General features: G+C 42.4%; 1 protein-coding gene across 4 annotated transcripts; it reads left to right on the top strand.

Annotated features, from left to right (window-relative positions):
- Positions 1–3,494: 3,494 nt before the first annotated feature.
- Positions 3,495–19,273, top strand: mntb (MAX network transcriptional repressor b). 4 transcript variants are annotated; one of them, XM_029447547.1, is made up of 6 exons: positions 3,495–3,615; positions 7,529–8,228; positions 8,336–8,377; positions 8,742–8,862; positions 14,130–14,322; positions 15,141–19,273. In XM_029447547.1, the coding sequence occupies exons 2-6, from the start codon at positions 7,579–7,581 to the stop codon at positions 15,950–15,952; spliced, it is 1,818 nt and encodes a 605-aa protein (XP_029303407.1). In that variant the 5' UTR covers positions 3,495–3,615; positions 7,529–7,578; the 3' UTR covers positions 15,953–19,273. The 4 variants fall into 4 exon arrangements, with proteins under 4 accessions (XP_029303407.1, XP_029303403.1, XP_029303404.1 ...); XM_029447543.1 differs by lacking the exon at positions 3,495–3,615 and adding an exon at positions 3,677–4,182; XM_029447544.1 differs by lacking the exon at positions 3,495–3,615 and adding an exon at positions 3,680–4,182 and having other exon boundaries at positions 8,751–8,862.
- The last annotated feature ends 9 nt before the right edge of the window (positions 19,274–19,282 follow it).

The raw sequence follows: 19,282 nt of genomic DNA, 5'->3' as shown, positions 1-19,282 counted from the left end.
ATCCATTTGCTGAGTAATTGATATACAAATGATCATTCCATTATGTATTACTTTAAGGTAACTTCCATCTCATCTGGGCTCAGAAGCTGTTATTGATTCAGATAAAGGAAGAACAAATCAGTCCTGACCTAGTAGTAGTTTGTTTTTTATATATAAATGAAAGATGAGTTGGGAGATGAGGAGGAAGTGGTTGAAGATGTTAAGTGTGATTTGAAGAAAACAGTTTAATACGTTTTGACATTTATTCCTCAGGTACAGCCCAGTTACTTACAGTGCAGGCTCAGACTGGAGAGGCAAAGACATCAGGAGGCAACAGGGACATATCAGGCCCCCTTATCAATTATGTACAGTACCCCAGCCTACTTCTGTGCTCGCACACACCTGCTCACTCACCCACACAGCAATTACTCTATGTGCTCTGTGGTATCCTGGCGACAGTTGCTAGGATGTCAAGTGTGCAAGCACCACACCTTGCTTCGTCCTGCAGGTCTAGAGGTTAAAAAAACTGGGAGTGGTGGAGTAGATGCATAAGAGGAAAGTTATTACAGCAGAAGGTTTGTGTAGTAAAAAGACACGATGGGAACAAACTGAAACGGGCAAGCTAGATGTGTCTGCAGAGAAGTGAGAAGAGGCTTCATGGGACTTAATGAAAGGATAATAAACCTGTCTCCGTCTGAAACTCCTGTTTCTCAACAGAGGCACTGGAGTAGAAACATTGGCCTACATCCGCCCGCCACCACTCTCATGCCTTGCACACACTTTCCCCTCATGCAAACTAAAAACATCAAAAAGGAGAAGAAGAAGCTCACATTTATATTTATTCTATTTTCACCCCATCTGACCTGTTATTAAGAGATGTATAGCAAAGACAGAAAGTGAAAGGAGAAGCAGAGAGGTATAAACCAGCGTTGATTCCGATAAGCTGGCGTGATATGGAGGTGTTGAGAGGTTTCAAGGTTGGTTTATACAACAGGCCTGTCTCTGTGATATGCAGCAGTATTGATTCTCTCAGAGAGGATTGAACAGTTTTATCCAGCAGGCTGGATTTTCTTTATTAGCATACGCAAACAGGTACTTGTAGCTTCAAGCGCAGACTGAGTCTCAGACAGCAGCAGGGTCTGTGTTAACATATAGGTTTGTGTGCCATCCAGTATAGTTTACGTGAGTCCCATTATAGTTTACGTGACCAGCGTTCTAATCCCTGCAAAGCCTGAGGACGACGACGGGGAGGTTTGGAGCAGTTTTGGACGAGGTATGTTACAGGATGTGGCGCTCTCTAGTGGTACAATGTGTTGAAAGGTCCATGTCCCTATAAGGGAAAAAAACCTGCTGCTTCCCTGCACATGGATGACATGGAGAAGATGATAAGCCTAAGCATCTTTTGTCTTACAGGAAATAAATGTATGAGAATTTGTTTTTGTATTATGCCTTCACAATGACAGTAGTGTTGATAAAACCCTTCAATGTGATGACATTTTTATTTTATTTATCTCAAGTCTTGTACTAGGGTTGTAATTTAAGTTGTGGTTAGTTCAAGAATAAGTATTTTGTATTAAATGTTCAACACCAGAATGAATGTAAGATTTGATTATGTGTTCATATCTAAGAAGTTCACATTTAAAAGTTTTTTTTACCGCAGGAAAATTGACCGAAGAAACAGGCTAGTGGGGATAATACATACCGCCTTTATTGAAGTTAGGGTTATGGTTATGATTAGGTTTGGGGTTATGGAAATAAGTTTCAATTGTAAATAAAAAATGTGCGCCCCCTATCATTTCTTTGCACATGCATCACTTACAATACAAGCAACAAATCCTCAAGTTCTTCGCCTCGCATGTCTGTGACTCCACACATTGTGAAGTCCATTTGATATACGAACACTTTCTCTGTTTAAAGTCTCCTGTATTGCATTGCTTCCTCTGTCTCTCCGCTGTAGATCCACTAGTGATGCAGCACTTCTAACTGGGTCAGCCTCGTCCTTGCCTCACATCCCTCCCACCCTCCCTGTCTCTCCAAGCCGTCCCCCTCCTCCTCCCCCTTTTTTCCTCTGTATACTATGCACAACATCCCTATGGACTTTTTTCATGCAGCTCATGTGCTTACCATGTGCTGCAGCTCACTTTTCCCTATTCTCTCCCTCCTCCCCCTTTTCTGCCTGATTCATTTAATGTAATCCATCCTACTATACAGCCTGTTGCAAAGTGACACACACCCCTCATGCACACACATGCATTTTGTTTTACGATTATCTGGAGTTATTATTATTGTTGTTGTTTTTTTTAACAAACCCGACACGCTCATTTGTGGCTTGACAGTCTAAATAGTAATGGTGTTAGTAGGTTTGTATGTGCAGGCAGGCCACATGGCGTGGCGGAGGCAGCTCTTAAGTACTTCTGCTGTTTTGATTGGCGGAGACAGTCAGACCCTGTGATGTGGTAAAGGATATATAAGACTGAGCCATGTCCAATCGAAGTATGTTACCATGCAGCAATGCATACACCACATACATGCATCTGTACACAGTATGTAGACAAATACAACACAGTAAACCATTCATCATAACACTAAACCAGCACTGCAGTTACATCCATGTTACATATGACATAACATCCAACATAAGTCACAGCATACACTACACAATATGCTTTACTACATTTCAGAGGGAAATATTGTACTTTTTACTCCACTACATTTATTTGACAGCTTTAGATATTTTTACATACAAAATATGCAATGAGCTTATAAACTATAATGCAGTGTTATAAAATAAACTACCCAAGTTGTATGTACTACAGTATATACAAGTAAAGCTGTAACAATTAGTCGAGTTATCGATTGACAGACAATGAATTGCCAATTGAAAGTCTTTTCAGTCATTTGTCATGAAAGAACATTTCATGTTTCCAGCCTCACAAGTGTGACGATTTGCTGCTTTTCCTTTAAATCCTTTGAATCATTTTCATAGTCATTATTTGCAGTCCTATACAAACTAGTTTAAAATGACCTGCACCTCCACCAACTACAACAGTAAAATCCTGCTTTTAAATGAATGTATGAGTAATTATAATCTAAGGATAAATGTTATTCGTTTATATATATAAACGAATAACATTTTTATGCATCGAGTAGAATGATTTTGATACTTAAAATACATTTTCCTATTTATACTAACATACTTTTTCACATTTTCAATACAGGACTTTTACTTGTAATATAGTATCAGTGTGGTATTGGTAATTTTACTTAAGTAAAGGACCTGAATACTTCCTCCACCACTAATATTGATAATAGTACATTTTATTTTGGTCAGCTGCTTATCCTCAGGATTCACCCAGACACTAATAAACCCCGCCCCTCCTCGTTTGATTGACAGCTCTGATCCCGAGACAGCAGGGTGGCCAGTCACGCTCTCGCCATGCAAATGAGCCGCGCTCGGGCCGGGCGGGCGCCCATGTGGACCAGCACCATGCCTTGTTGTTCTGAGCGCTGATTGGCTGGCTGGCGCCTGATTGTTCTTCATGCTCTGCGGGCCAGCGGCGGGGTGGAAAACGTGGAGGAGCAAGCCATCGACGGGACTTCCTTCTCTCGATTCCCACAGAGATTCGCGAGTACACTGTGAGCCCATTTTGCTCGAGGAGTCTTTAAACCGTAGACTGTATATATTTAAACACAAGTTAGGGTAATTTTTAACGTCGAAGTTGGTGATTTGGGAAAGATAACGGTTAACAGCTAACGACAGCGCAGCGCAGGAGAGAGCGAAGCGTTTACCGGGTTTTGCCGGCGGCCGTAGTAACAGGGCGGTGCAGGAATCCGAGGGGGCGGACTTTAACGAGAACACGACTCGCCTTGTTGTGTGTATTCCCGTGCTCGCATCGCCATCTTGTTGCAATCCTATTTTTTTTTACGTATGCGAGGATCTACTTTCCGTTTGGCCGGATTAAAAATTGTCCGTGTGCTTTCAGGAGAAACACAGGGCACGAGAAGATCGGGCCTGCGGGTGTGAACCGTGCACACGGCGCTTCCTATCGGGACACTACCAACCCCTCCTCGGTCTTTTTCCTCCTTCCGTCCCGGGCCACCGGGTCGCCTGCCGTGAAGGTTTACGCGCAATGAGCATCGATACACTTTTGGAGGCGGCCAGATATCTGGAATGGCAAGCCCAGCAACAACAGATCACACGTGGTGAGTTCAAGAGCAGACTGGTGCATCGTGCTGAACGCTCATGACGCCAAAAAAACACTGTGCTACATCCTAAACTGCCTTTGAAGGGGATGGGGGGGCCGTATCCCGTTACTATCTACGACTGGTCTTGCATTTTCATCCGACCCGCCTATGATGAACGGAAGCGTTTGTAGTTTGTGTTTATCGCCCTGGGTTCATGCCAAAAAAAGAGACTGAATTCACTGCAAACTATCGGCGATTCGCGAGTCGTTAATTGTTGCACACATTTGTCTTCACTTAATGCGGAAACGGCCAAAGTTGTTTCCGAACTACTTTGCGCGCTCTCGGTGTGTGTGACAGTTTCACCACGGTAGTGACTCATCGTACATGTGTGTGCGTGCGTGTGTGTGTGTGAGAGGCATAGCAGAGGAGTTCCTGCCAGTAACTGTGGTTCTTTTATGTGGCGTATCTTTGTTAATAAGTAACTAACTGTAGAGTGCGCAGTGTATTGCAGTACGCCGTAAAGCTACAACATGTTTATTTTAAATTCTGTTAAATGTGTGGTTATATTTCAACTGTTCTTTACATATCTGTATAAAAGAGACGATCGATTTGCCCCCGTTTTTTGTCCGTCGAGCACCGGCAGGGCGGTGGCGAGCAGAGGCTGCTCTTTACATAATACCCTGACATTGCTCAGCTATCTTATGACACACACTGGGGCGGGCCCTCACGCGCTCACTCCGTCCCTTTTTGTATATCTGCACGCGAGCAAAATATAGTATTCGTTTGTGTTTGTAATATTTATTAGAATCTGACAAGTTGTCAAGCGACATAATGCTCAGTGTATACGGAGACACGGGGTCTGCTTTTTGTGTTTCTCCCCTCTGATGACGTGTCAGAGAACTCAACCCCCTCCCCCCGCATACTTACCCTACCGCGTGCTAGGATCCACCCACAACGACCACGTGCACATGGCCCCCCTCCGCTCCTGGATACACACCTACGCGCACTCACACACGCACCCCTCGTCTCCGCCCTTCCCATTCAGTCTACTGACAGTGGCGGGTCAGAGAAAGAAAGGGGGGTAAGTAGGGCATACTCCCTGCTCACCCCCTTCCCAACAAAGCCTCTCTCAATGCAGAAGTTATATAATTTACGTGTGCGATAATATTGAGAGTGAATTGTACTACAAAAGGTAGAATACCATTTTGGGATACACCAAAATGTCAGCATATTCTCAGCTGGCTGTATGTAGGACATCATTTTACTTTTAGCCCCTGTGTGGGATTTACCTTATTTGTGTGACATATTAGCAAATGAAAGTAAACGACACCAGTGTGTCCTTTAAAACTAGGGATCAGCAATATGGTTGTAATCATTATAAAGGTAATTTCCTCATATATATCGATTATATTACAATTATGGCACATGTAGGCAACATCTAAAGCATTGGCTGTTATACATCACTAGAGACAAAACTGGTCATAATTAAATAAAGCAGAAACTTATATATACATATCTGGAATGATACAATTAGGGCTGCAACAAATGCATATACATTATGAGTTGTTTTTTCTTTAAATTGTCGGGACATTGTTAAATGTGTCCAGATATATCAGAGTCCAAGATGAGTCTTCAAATGGCTTGTTTTGTTTGAATAAAAGAAAAACAATATTCAGTTGGCTATAATATAACACAAATCCTCACACTGGAGAATCTGAAACTACAGAATAAAAATAATTATTTTTGCCTCAAGTTAATCGACTACATACTATGATAATATCCTGTGCAGTCCTATTTAAAACTTAGCATAATGCTTACAAAAAGAGGGAGGTGTACGTCTGTCTTCCACTGCAGGTTGCAAGAGATGTGAGCACATGAGGAATAACATTACTCCGGAGTAGCACTATTAATAAGAGGACAGGAATTGTTGTCATATCGCAAAAATGAAAAAAGAACACACGATTCCAAAAGTGCAGCAAAGTAGATTGGTTGTACGTCATCATATTTTACTGTGCAGGCCTTCTCTGAGATGAACTATTGCACTCGGTGAGTGGATATTGCATCATCCAGTGTTTGCAGTTTCATGTAGAGAAGACATTAAAGTGTTACTTAACAGGCAGCCAGGCATGTTGGCATGCAGTGTTTCAATTTTCTTTCATGGCTGCGCTGTGTGTTGGTGTCGTGCATGTTTTGAGGAATCCCTGGGATCTTCTGTGTCTAATGTTGCTGTTTCCATGGTTACGGAGGGTTTTCCACATTGCGTTGAGTCTTGCCCGCTACAGTGTTCAATAACTACTCACTCATACCATTAAGTGTGTGTGTGTGTGTGTGTGTGTGTGTCTGCATACTCAACATGAGCAAAGCGTGGGAACATTCCCATCCTACGATTTTAAAAATATCTGTATTATGTTTTTGTTTGCAATACAACGGTGCTTCATGTTGTCATGGCGCCAACTCCAGTGACAACCGTCCACGGCTGTTGGTCAGCCGGCCCTGACGTAACCCTGCACTGCTCAGTGCTGGAACGGCCCAATCACAGCGCGCTGGGGGGGGGATCTCTCTCCAGTCAGGAAACGGATGCAGACATAATTTCTGTGATTATTTTCCCCTCCCCACGATCTCAATCTTTGATGACATCATTCTTTTTGTGTGTTGTAGTGCATGGATTGTTGCGTTAAATATAAAAAACAAAGTGATCTGTAGCACAACAATGAAACACCTGAAGGGAACTGTGTGTCTGTTTGTCAATGTTGTCACATACTGTATGTTGAGGCACAACCGGCAGATTTAGACACTGGAATTAGTGTTTCCTAAATCTGAACCAAGGACAGTTTTCCAGTGATCCATGTACGTGTGGGCGTAATACCAGAGCCAGGATCACAGATATCAATACTTTTATTGTTGAATGCAGCTAATCATGTAAGTGAGAGAAATATGTCATGAGTCATTTTTATTTATTACCACCAAATAATTTGCTGCACATGAGGCGTTATTTCCTTAATTTAGTCATGTCCATGTTTAAACACAAGACGTTTAATGGCAATAAGAAATGTTCATTAAGTGAAAAGTAAAGTGAACAGCATTAGAGATTCACATATTGCACCACTAAGAAGATTGTTCATGAACCCAGGTTGTGTGTGATGGATACTTGTATCGATCCTATTGACGCTGTTATCGATACTCAACAAGATTTTGTATCGGCGGTATATAATACTTTTGGGATTGATCTGTCCACCCCTAATGTACAATTGACTCCCGTTTGTCTCCTCTTGCATCCACTCTTGTCTTCTGTCCTTCTAACTTCTTTGGCGTTATCTATAATTTTCCATTGCTCACTCGTTTTTGTGCATCTTCTTTTCTACAGAGGAGGAGCAGCGCAAAGAGAAGCAGCTCATCAACAGGGAGGCGGAGTCTATGCGGGTGGAACTTGTGACCTCGTTGTCTCAGCCAATCAGAGCCAACCACGTCACTTGGGGCAATGACACTCACCGCCAACAACCGCATCACTATCCCGCCCCTCCGCCCCCGTCTCTCCCACTTTCTCAAGTCCCCATCGCCGTCATCCCTATGGTCCCAGTTGTCACAGCGACACCCTCGGTCTCGCACTTTCCTCTTACGACGCAGATTTCTGCTGCGGCAACGTCGCTCAACGGCTCGCCACCAGCCAAGAACGCTTCCTTGCCTCCACAGCAGCAGCAGACCTCTCCTTACCTGTTGTGCACACCCCAGATAAAAGTAGAGACTAGTCCGCAAATAAAGCTAGAGACCAGTCCCCTGATAAAGGTAGAGACATGTCCCCTGATAAAAGTAGAAACTAGTCCCCTGATAAAGGTAGAAACTAGTCCCCAGATAAAGGTAGAGACTAGTCCGCAGCTGATTGGTGCAAAGCCCAGCCAATCACATCCTCAGCTTCAGATTCAGTACACAACCTCCATCAGCACTAATGGCTCTGGCTCTCAACATGCACTGGTTCCCCATCAATCTCCACCTTCATCTCAGCCGCGGTCTAATGGAGTCACGATGGAGGACCTGAGGGGGATGGAAGGGAAGCGGAGACCAGGAGGGTCAGTGTGTGTGTGTGTGTGTGTGTGTGTGTGTGTGTGTTAAAGTTGATATAAGAGTGTAGATGGACTTATTGTTGTATTTGATCATTTGTATATTGTTTTTCCAGAGCGGGGACCAGAGAGGTGCATAATAAACTGGAGAAGAACAGGTTAGTCATAATAAACTTCTCATTGTTGTAGTTTTTATCAACTCATCAGGAATTAAGGAAAGCAGCCCTGTTTTTTTTTAGCTTGACCACCACATACACACACAGTTTTGTGTCTATCAAGTTTGTCGTGAATAGTTCTATCTGCCCAAAGGACATGGCATTTCTTCAACCTATACAAAACCATGAAATCCTTGTCAAGCATGTGAAATTTGGGTCATGAGGTCTCTTTTAATGACCACAACTTGGTTAACCTCTCAAGCAATTGATCGACTTACTGAATATAACGACTGGTGAATATTCTCCAAGACAGTAAGCTAATGGCACCCATATCAAAAGTTTGACCCTTTCTCGTTTCTGACTCTTGGCCCTTCAGGCGAGCGCACCTCAAAGAGTGTTTTGAGACGCTGAAGAAGAACGTTCCAAATGTTGACGAGAAGAAAACCTCCAACCTCAGCGTTCTCCGCAGCGCTTTGCGTTACATACAGGTAGAGTTTTAATACATTTTCTCAGCTTTCCTGGCATGGTGAGGCTGTAAGCCTTAACATACTGGTGCTGTACCGCCTAATATTTTGGGAACTCCTGGCTTCTTGTTTTTCATCTTATTGTTTTATTTCTTGTTTTTTCTTTTCTCGAATTTCTCGAACTGATTGGTTCAGCTGTGGAAACAACAGACTTTGGTCCGGTGTACTTGATATACAATGCCTGTTTGTTAGCTATTAAGCCCTTTTGTGTTGGTTAGTCTCTCGTGACTATGGAATAATGTTGAATCAGCCTATAAGAAAGTGGAGAATAAATCCTATGTTATCCTGAGTCTATACAATGTAACGACCTTTTCTTTGAGTTTGTTTAACTCCATCCTGTACTCATGTAGTGTCTTGAAGTATATAATACAAAAGGAACTGATTGTCCCAAATCATTTAATATCTTTAAAGGATGAACGAGTGACTTTTTTATGGGGAAAGATTAGTAGCATATTGTAGTTGTGTAGAGAAACATTGCATTGTTGGGGGTGGTGTGGGGAACGGGAAGCGTGTAGCCTGAAGAGATGTGTTTTCAGTCTACAAAAGTAGATGAGGGAGGATTTCTGCACGGTGGCAGAAAGGAATTTCAGCCTTGAGCTAGATGTAGTGTTTCCTCTTTTGTGGAGTAGAGGCTTCATGACTTTGAGTTCAGTGGAATATGTAGAAAGGGATTCAGTGGGAAGGAGCTAAATTAGGCAGCGAGATGGAAGACCTTGTTCAAACTGAGACTGGCTGTGAGATCTTGGGACAACATGCAGGGATTTGAGGCAGTATTTGACATAAATGTCAAATATTCAGTTCCAGCTATTCAAATGTGAGGATTTGCTGCTTTCCCCCGTATTATATATTATTATATATTATTATAAATTATTATAAATTGAACATTTGCAATTTGAAATTGCTCCTTTGTTTTATTAAGCGCATTTTCCCTATTTTCTGTTCTAGTCACTGTTTTTTGTAGATATTTCACCACAGCAGATATTCAATATAAAGAATCATTAGTTGCACATATCTGCCAGTAGATACTTACAGTTGCTTACTGTACTTCCCTCAGCCCACATCGTAGTTCAGAGACTGGTCAACAGGGCAATACAATGAAAGAGATCACATACAATTTATGTTAAACACAATGAATTGTTTCATGAGCAAAAAAGAAAGAAAAGCCTTGTGGCTGATTATGTTTAATAATATTAGCAGATTTAGATTAAAAAAATACTGCACTATAATTGTATTTCTGATTATTCCAGTATTTTTGTCCTTATTTGCATTTTGTTAATTTTTTACCAGTCCCTGTGAATCTATATAAATGTAATTTGTTACCCGTTAAACTATTTTTTTGCGGGTTACCCGACTCAGTGTAGGACTCTGACCTATAGTCTTTACGTTTTTAAACAGACTTTAGTAAGATATCAACACAATATGATTCTACTGAAAGTCAATAACTATAATATTGAATTATTTGCCAAAGCAGCCTAACACAGCTGCACTAACCGCAAACTGCTTAGAAATTATAGCTGAATGTCTAACTGCTGCTCTGCATATTTCTTCTCCACCTTCTCCCCTGATCTATAATATAATCAGTAGGTTTTATTGTAGATGAGTGACTCGCCCCCTCTTTTTCCCCCCATCTTCTCTCTCAGTACCTGTCCTCGTGTAAACCTCAGTCTCTCTCCCTCCCCCTGAGCCACGTGAGATGTGAGCACATGGCTAGTGCAAGCCTGGTGACGTCACCGTAGCTCACCCACTCCCATCTCGAGACTGCAGATAGACGGTGATAGGCAGCGTTTCCATGGTTATAACAGTGGAATAGGTACAGAGTTGCAACAGCTGCATCCAATTGTCTTTTAACCTTCGTCTGTCTCAACCTCTTCTTCTCTTTATCTCTGTCCTGTGTCTCCTTGTTGTCTCTTTGTAACCATAGCAACAGGCGGCAGGTGTGTGTGTGTGTGTGTGTGTGTGTGTGTGTGTGTGTGTGTGTGTGTGTGTGTGCGCGTGCGTGTGTGTGCGCCCGCGTGCGTGTGTGTGCGCCCGCGCTTGTGCTTTCAGGTCTTCAACCGTTTTTTTTTTTTACTTTTTTGTCTTCATATCAACCTTGTGACGATCACACGTCCACACAGACTCATCACACATGAGTCATTTTCACCTTTTTAACTTACAGAGGATGTCTTGAAAGAGGAGTGATAAAGGATGCATAGAGGTAGCGGAGGAGGAGGGGGGAAGGGTGTCGAGGGAGCGATGGATGCAGGAGTACAAGGAGAGGGGGTGTGCGTTGGAAGTGTAGACGAGGGGGTTGGGAGATATCTGAAGCACGCAACTATCCAGTCACATCACTCCTTACATGTAATTACCTCCGTGTTTCACCCAATTAGATTGCTCCTTATGGGTTTTTTTTTTTTTTTTTTACAAACTGCTGCTCAAGCAGCCAAAGCCTCACGGATGAGGTTGCCAAGGAAACTGCTATGGGTGACAGCTGTTTCCTTGGTGATTTGCTGCAGGCCTAATGGTGTCTGGGTTTGAAGACCTTGAAGTGATGTTCATGGATGCACATGCGCACAAACACAAGCAGTTGTAGTTCCTCTGTGGCCGGCTTGTGCTAGGAAATGTCTGTTTCAAAGAATATCTGTCGGCTGTGTGACGTATGTGTGTCGGTAGTGTCATGCTTTGTCGTGGAGGTCTTGTAGAGAATGTGCATATGCAGCAGACATACAATAGATCTTGCAGTCAGACATGAAATGACTATGGTGGCGTATTGTAGGTAAAAAAGAATAATATACAGAGATGGGGGAGTGGGGTAATATGAGAAAAATGAGGAACTACATCGCTTCACTTTGCAAGGTTTAATTAACCTCATCACGACACAGAGGCCACACGATAGTGAGGAGGTGCCACAGTGTGGAACATGCTATATCCTTGCATCCGTCCATTGCGTCCAAGCTATCACTACCTCATTCAAAGTGACGCGTGGTTCCTTTACAGAAAAGTTTTTCCCTCGTAACTCTGACTTTCATCTCCAGAGTTGTTTTCTCGCAAATGTATGACTTTATAATCTCAGAGAATATTGAAGTTTCTTTTCTCGTAAATTTGAGTTTTCTTGGAATATTTTCCCCTCCCCCGGCTCCGTCATTTCCTTTTTCTTTTTATCTACAATGGTACTTAATACGCCATTGTTAACAACAGACATGGGGCAGCTGGAATAGCTTTTCTAGTAAAGAGAGAAATGTAAGGAAATGTTACATGCTTCCAAATCTGCCTCCTCTTCACTCATGACCTCTAAAAGCACATAGAGGGGGGGTAAGGTGTTGGAAGAGAGAAGTTGAGCTGTCTTGACTGGTAACTGTAGCAAAGAGGGCTGTGAATGTGGATGGGAGCGGTGAGGAAGTTTCCTGTAGAAGGATCATGTGTCCCCATGTGCTTATTTGATGTCCTTTCCAGTATTGAACGACGGAGTATAAGGGCCATTGTAGGTTAAATAAATAGAAATTACAGAGCCAGGGGAGAGGGGTAATATTTTGATCAGAATTGCCCAGATTAATGTCGCAAGTTTATGAGAAAAAAGCTTGGCTATCTGAGATAGAAGTCACACGTTTACGAGAAATAAATCAGAAAGTTTTACTGTCAAGGAACCACATCACTTCACTTTGCAAGGTTGGAACAACCTCATCACACTACACACACACACCACCGCTTGCTGCGTGTAATGCTTCCAGTAGATGTCTAATCAAATTGTACTTTTCAATCGGATTTATTAAGGAAATATTTGTGATTTAGCCCAAAATCGCCATATTATATAAAGCGAGTGGCTTTCCTTGTTAACCGGCGCCGTCTGTGGTGTGATGAGGTGGATCCAACCTTACAAAGTGAACCAATGTGTTTTTTGACTTTTGACTTTAATATCACCCCTCTACCACGGTTCCTACAACGGCCCTAACATGCCTTCATGTCGACATAACACCTTCCTTCCCCACTTCTTCATGCCCCTCTTCACCCACCCATTTTCCTCCCTGTACCTCCCCTCTCCCCTCTCCAACATTCCTCCCTAGTAATCTGTTAATGTCCTTAGCCCCGTCATACTATTTGGTGTTCATGCGTCAGCTGACCCTCTACAGAAACTGGGTCACAGAGACGGCATGGTGGTGCTGGAAAAGCTCTTTCTGTTTAGTTGTCTTTCTCTTAGTGTCTCCTGCTGTGTTTGTCTTCCTTGTTTCATTAGTAAATCTACAAACACACATGCATTTCAGCACACGATAGGGCCCGTGCTCAGAATGAATACTTTCATTCTGTCTTATGTGACAGTAATGTTCAGGCTGCAGTAATCCATTTACATCAGAATTGTTGGGATGATGATGAACTTGGTTGATCGGTGGAAATAAAAACGGTTTACTGTCACTTTGAACCCGTTGTCTCGAAAAAAACAAGCATGGAATTCAGGAAATGGGAGGAGCTTAAGTAATGACACCAGCAAAAGCGGTGTGAACATGCTTGAATTTGCATGCGTGCCTTCCTGTTGGTGTATGAAACTCAGAGAATGGGGAACATTTTGTTTCAGGATTGTGCAAGCTGGTAGAAATGTGGGAGTGGCCAAGGCAGAGAAAGAAAGTTAATTCCATTTTCTGTTGCGATGCCAGTTCTTTGACTGATTTTAAAACTAATTCTAGCTTCAAAGCCTGTACATATGATATATTCTAGTCGTAATAGTGGCGAGTAGTGAGAGTAGCTTCCCCTTTTTTAAGAGTATATTTTATTACCCCGTTTCCCTGTTTTATGGTCGCCTCCTCATTTCCGTGTTCATTTTCTGTTGCAAACTCACACGAATATTCAAACACTCCCTTCATCTGTTTCATATTAACACATGCCCAGTTCAAGTATTTCAGGGGTTTAATGGAAACTTCTGCAAACTTATTTAACAGCAGCTTAACACAGAAGGGGGAAAGTAGTAGTGATTAGAACTAATTACGTGAGTGAGGACAGTAATTATTGTTAAAGAGAAACTACGAGCAACCGACGCTGACTGTTAGATGAAAAATATTATGCAGAATATACATGATAATGTAATATAAATCCTTTTTTACACAGATTGCAGGTGAATACAGGCTTTTATTTGAGAGTTGAGTGTCAACCACGTAGCGTGCACAATTGAATTACACCGTGATTGTTTATTAGCAGTATCTTCCAGTGTTTTTAGATGTTCTCGTGATCCTAATCTACTCTGATGTCTGTGTCTCCCTTGGAAGACTCTGAAGCGTAAGGAGAAGGAGTACGAGCACGAGATGGAGCGTTTGGCCCGAGAGAAGATCGCTACGCAGCAGCGGCTGGCCGAGCTGAAGAACGAGCTCAGCCAGGGCATGGATGTTATCGAGATCGACCGAGTTCTCCGACAGACCATCCAGCCGGAGGACGACCAGGCCTCCACGTCCACCGCCTCAGGTACAGGGATAACAGACACACTCTCTGTAGAACTTATCACAAGACGTGTAATAGCAGATAAAGCTTCTTTTGTAGAAGGATAGGCAGGCACGGGAGAGTAAGTGGTGCTTACATATATTTTACATTTCAGTTAACCTCTTGACTGTATCTCACTTTATATTTACTCCAAATCTGACTCAAATAGCTGGTTCGGGTAGCGGGGACAACGGGGCCGATCTATTATATTCTATGTTTACGTGTGATTGCACGTGCACTTACTACTTCATGCGTCAGCAGCACACCGATAGACTGTATAGCTGAGGGAGCGAACAACAAACATGTCAGCTGTTTGGAAGTATTTCACACTTGCTACGCCAGCAAGTTATGCAGCTACTTGCAATATCTGCAAAACTAATGTTTCAAGCGCTCGCAGTAGCACTGCAAACAACCACACCTCCAGAAGCATCATGCGGAAGAATTCAACACATTTTGAAGATTTCTTTACCACGTTGCTGGAGCCCGATTTATTCTTTTAATAATACGTAACAATTCAGTACATTTATATCTAGAATTTTGTTTTACAAAGTTAGGAAAGCAATGTTTAGGTCAAGCCTGATGTTCCCTTACACATAAAAGAATGATCCCAGTAACCTCCACACAGTGAGTCACACAGCTTGTTAATTACACACTGGCGTCGGATCGCTGCTCGGTATCGGGGCTGAAAACGTTGGATCAGTGCATCTCTATTATTTACATGAACACACACGCAGAGTTCATACACATGGCACTGTTTCTTGGATCGTATCATGATGACTAACTGTTTCCTCTCTGGTCTACAGAAGGAGAAGACAACTTTGAGCAGGACATTGACGATGATGTCCCCGCTGCTCTGGCTCCCACGTCTCTCCTCAAACCGGCACCTCCCATCTTACAAGCCCAGCAGCTCCTCACCTCTCATGCCGTGCTGTCAATCCAGCACGCCACCCTGCCTCTTGGAGTCCTGACCACGCCATCTCACTCGGCTCCCTCTCAAGCAATCGCTCTTGCTCCAGTCCTAGGTCCGCCCCCTCCGCTGCAAACCCATCCCATTCAGCCGCCGGCAATGCAGGTCCAGCCCACCGTCATCGCTCATGCCGCAGTCTCCCACCCTTCAGTCATCCAGGCTGTCAATCATGGCCTACCATCAAATCTCAAGCACCTAACGCACATCGCGCCGTCACCTGGTCCCATGTCCTCCATGCCTCAGCCAATCGCGGCGGCACCAGTTGCCGCCACTCACCAGACGATGACCGCCCAGCCCATCGGACACATCACCGTCCACCCGGTGGCTCACCTCGGTGGCCCCCTGCAATCCCACCTCCCGACTCTCTACCCGCAGGGTGTGTCTGTCTCTCAGCCCACCATGATGGGCCACATCACTCACACGTTCACCCACCACGCCCTGCCGCACGTCCAGGCTAATCCTCAAGCTAACACTAATGGAGCCCAGGTGAACAGTGCAGCCATGATCAACCACGGGAGCCCGTCGTTGGGGAAACCCACAGCAGTGCTGGCCCCCCACCCTCAGCTGGTTGGACAGGCAGCCGTCCTCAACCCTGTCACTATGGTTACAGTCCCAACCTTCCCTGTCGGCACACTCAAACTGGCCTGAAAGATTTATAAAACAAGAAAAGAAAAGGTGGGACTGATGGAAGTCAGTTGAGGGAGAGTCTGCACTTCTGAATGAGTTTTCACACTCCTGTCAATAATCAAGAGCAGAGAATCTCTGACAGACACATGAAACTTGTGATGAATATCTTTAGATATATTTGGGTCACAGCTCTGTTAGTTTATGAACTATAACATTGAAGCAGAGTCAGTGGGTCAGGCCATTGTTTGTGAAAATAAGACTGCGCTGCAAAGACAGGAACTCTGTTTTACCTTCCTTCTCTCCTTCCTTTACAACCAGAAGCACTAACATAATAAGCTCAGTTCACACTCAGGCATCAAAGATTTACCTTAACTATTCATCCACTCACCGAGGGAAACCGCACGAGGGAGAAAGAGATTTGTTTGTCGTTGGGCTGTTACCGTGGCGATACAGTATGTTCCGGTTTTGTATTCATATAATCATGACGTCACGTTGGACATTTTGGTGAAATAATGTCACTGATAGGTTTGAAAGCAGGAGGAGGGAACTCACTCTGAATGAATTACAGATCAAAGTGTGATCAAATGTGAAGTAGACCTCATTACATCGTCTGCTTAATAGAGCTAAAGCGTTTCTGATGCAGTTCTTCACTTTTCAGGAAAACGACAAAGTTACTGATTATATTTCTTTTTCTCCTTCGCTTTTGCCTTGCTCCGTAAAGTGACTGTTAAGCCCTCTCCATCTTCCTCCAAGTGAAGGTTTCTCACCACTGCAATTGCCACCAAATCAACATCTTTCAAATAGTTTAAGAAAAAAAAAAAAGGAACAGTGCAATAATAAAACCGTATCCAATCTGCAGTTAGACAAAAAAAAAAAAAAAAAAAAAAAAGAAACAACCTCATCGTCTTTGAATGTGATTTATGTTCTGCTGTCAGCTTCTGATGATTTGCAAAAGTGTCCCATTCAACAGTGGAGTTATTTTATCCACTTCCCCTTATGGCTTTCTTTTTGGAGGGCAACTCCAAAACAGCGGAATGTCCCTTTTTTAAAAACAGAAAAAAACTAAACAAACAAAAAACGGATCAAACTCCAGAAATGAGAGGCTGGGCAACATATCGATATCGTGATATAAGACTAGATATCGTAGGTTTTGGATATCATAATATCGCATACGTATTGTCTCGTCCTGGTTTTAAAGGCTGCACTACAGTAAAGTGATGTCATCTTCTGAACTTACCAAACTGTTCTAGCTCTTCTATCTGCCTTTACCCACTTAGTCATCCCCATTACTGATGACTATTTCTCATTGTGTAAATATGTTGTGAAAGCACCAATAGTCAACCCTATAATAAGGTCACAATATTGATATTGAGGTATTTGGTCAAGAATATCGTCATATTTGATATTCTACATATTGCCCAGCCCTAGTTAAAGGGAAAGAATTAGAGTAATGATTGTTGGTTTGCATCTGGAGAAGTCTAGAGACAACATGACCTTTGCCTGTTAGTTATTAAAGAGTGGATTTCCTTGTAGGAAGTCCACCACACTACAGAGTTAAAGGTAGAGCAACATGTTTGAGATAAACAGTCAAGACAGTTCTGAAAAAAAACTTAAGAGTCAAATTGGGAAAGTAAGGTAGGATTAGACATTTTTAAAAAGGTAATTGAATGCAGTCAGATACGTAAAGGTAGTGCATTGCACTTGTGGCGTGATTTGCTGTCCCGCAGAGGAAGGCTTGACCAGAAATACATGGCATGTTTTCAAACCAATCAATGCCTGTTCTACATCATTCTGAACAAAAATATCTACGTAATCGCAAATGCCTGAAATTCGTTCGGTGAATTTAATGTCAACGACGGAAAAGACCCTGCTCTCAAAACATTCAGTGGCAGGTTTTTCATCCTTTTCACGCTAATGCAACAGCGCCCTCTGCTGCCTCATGCTGATGATGATGACGACACACAAAGTTTCACTCTTGACTGTCTGTTTTGTACTGCGTTATATTACATATTGTACGGGACTTTGGTCACATGAGAAACTCAAACTGCTGAGAGGATTGTGATATGTGGATGAAAGCTCCAGAAAAAGCTAGTAAGTGGTTAAGATTAAAGTTTGGCTATAGCACAAAACAAATATCAAACAGTCTGGCAGAAGTATTGTTTAGGCTTGAGATCAGTTTACATTTTAATGCCGTTTTGTGAAGAATTATTTGGCAGTGACATGACCCTTTTTATTATTTTTTGGACAACAAATGATATCGAACACCGCGCCAAATCCTCTGCTCCAGTCCAGAAAATCTGTTGTGACACCCACTTTTCTGTGTGTGTGTGTGTGTGTGTGTGTGTGTCTGTCTGTCTGTCTGTCTGTGTACACATTCAAAAACGTTCATGGCTTCACAGCCTTCTTGCCAGCCTATACATGTCGCACCATAAAATCTCCCATCAGTGTATGTAGTCAATGTTGCGTGGATCTGCTGTTTCTGTATGTTATGTCTGTATATGTGACTATTCAATATGTTTTATATTCTGTACTATAGTTAATCCTACTGTACCTGTAGCATGGCTGTTTTTTGGTTCTGCAGTTTGCCCCGTGCATGATAGAGTGAGTGTTTGTGTGTCTGTGTGTGTGTGTGTGTGTGTGTGTGTGTAGCAAGCTATTTTTTTACACAGAGGTGATTTATGGTATGAGTCTGTTTGGGTGCGATCGTGTGTGCCTTTACTCAGTTTTACTGAACACTGTGACAACTCTGGCAAAACACGAACACATTGAGCGAATGGAAGAGACAAAGATTTACTGTCATGATTGTTTTTTTTACGTTTTTAAGTTTTCCATTTTGTGAGTTGGACTGAGACAGTGGAAAAAGTAAAAAAATAAAGAATAAAAGTTGCTCTTTTCTCGATAACATAATGTCTAATATTCAATTTGAGTTTTGTAATATTTGTATGAAAGTTTTGTAAATTTGTGATTGTATGCACGTTTTGGCATATGAGTGTATGTATCTTAAAATTTTAAATGCTTGTTTCTTTTTGGTTTTGTTTTGCATGTAGATTGCCGTTTAGTTTCTTTTGTATAAACGTTTTGTTTTCTGTTTATTTTTGGGACCATGTACAATACTGTATAACGTGGGCAGGATCTTGGACCTCATGCTACATTGATATTATATATGAATATAAAAACATGTTTTCCCTATGGAGAAAGTTTTAAGTTATATATCGCCTGTACACTTTGGGCTGCCTTTTAGATCTAACTGTCCACTGTTTAAGATAACAATGATGATAATGGATAAAACATATTAATGAAGAATTATGCTGATGAAATAATAAAGATTCTTAATAAATCTTATAACATTTA

The sequence above is a fragment of the Cottoperca gobio genome, chromosome 14 (assembly GCF_900634415.1).
Source record: "Cottoperca gobio chromosome 14, fCotGob3.1, whole genome shotgun sequence".
Classification (NCBI taxonomy): domain Eukaryota; kingdom Metazoa; phylum Chordata; class Actinopteri; order Perciformes; family Bovichtidae; genus Cottoperca; species Cottoperca gobio.
Note: the sequence above shows the minus strand (reverse complement) of the source record. Positions and strands in the feature narration are given on the sequence as shown.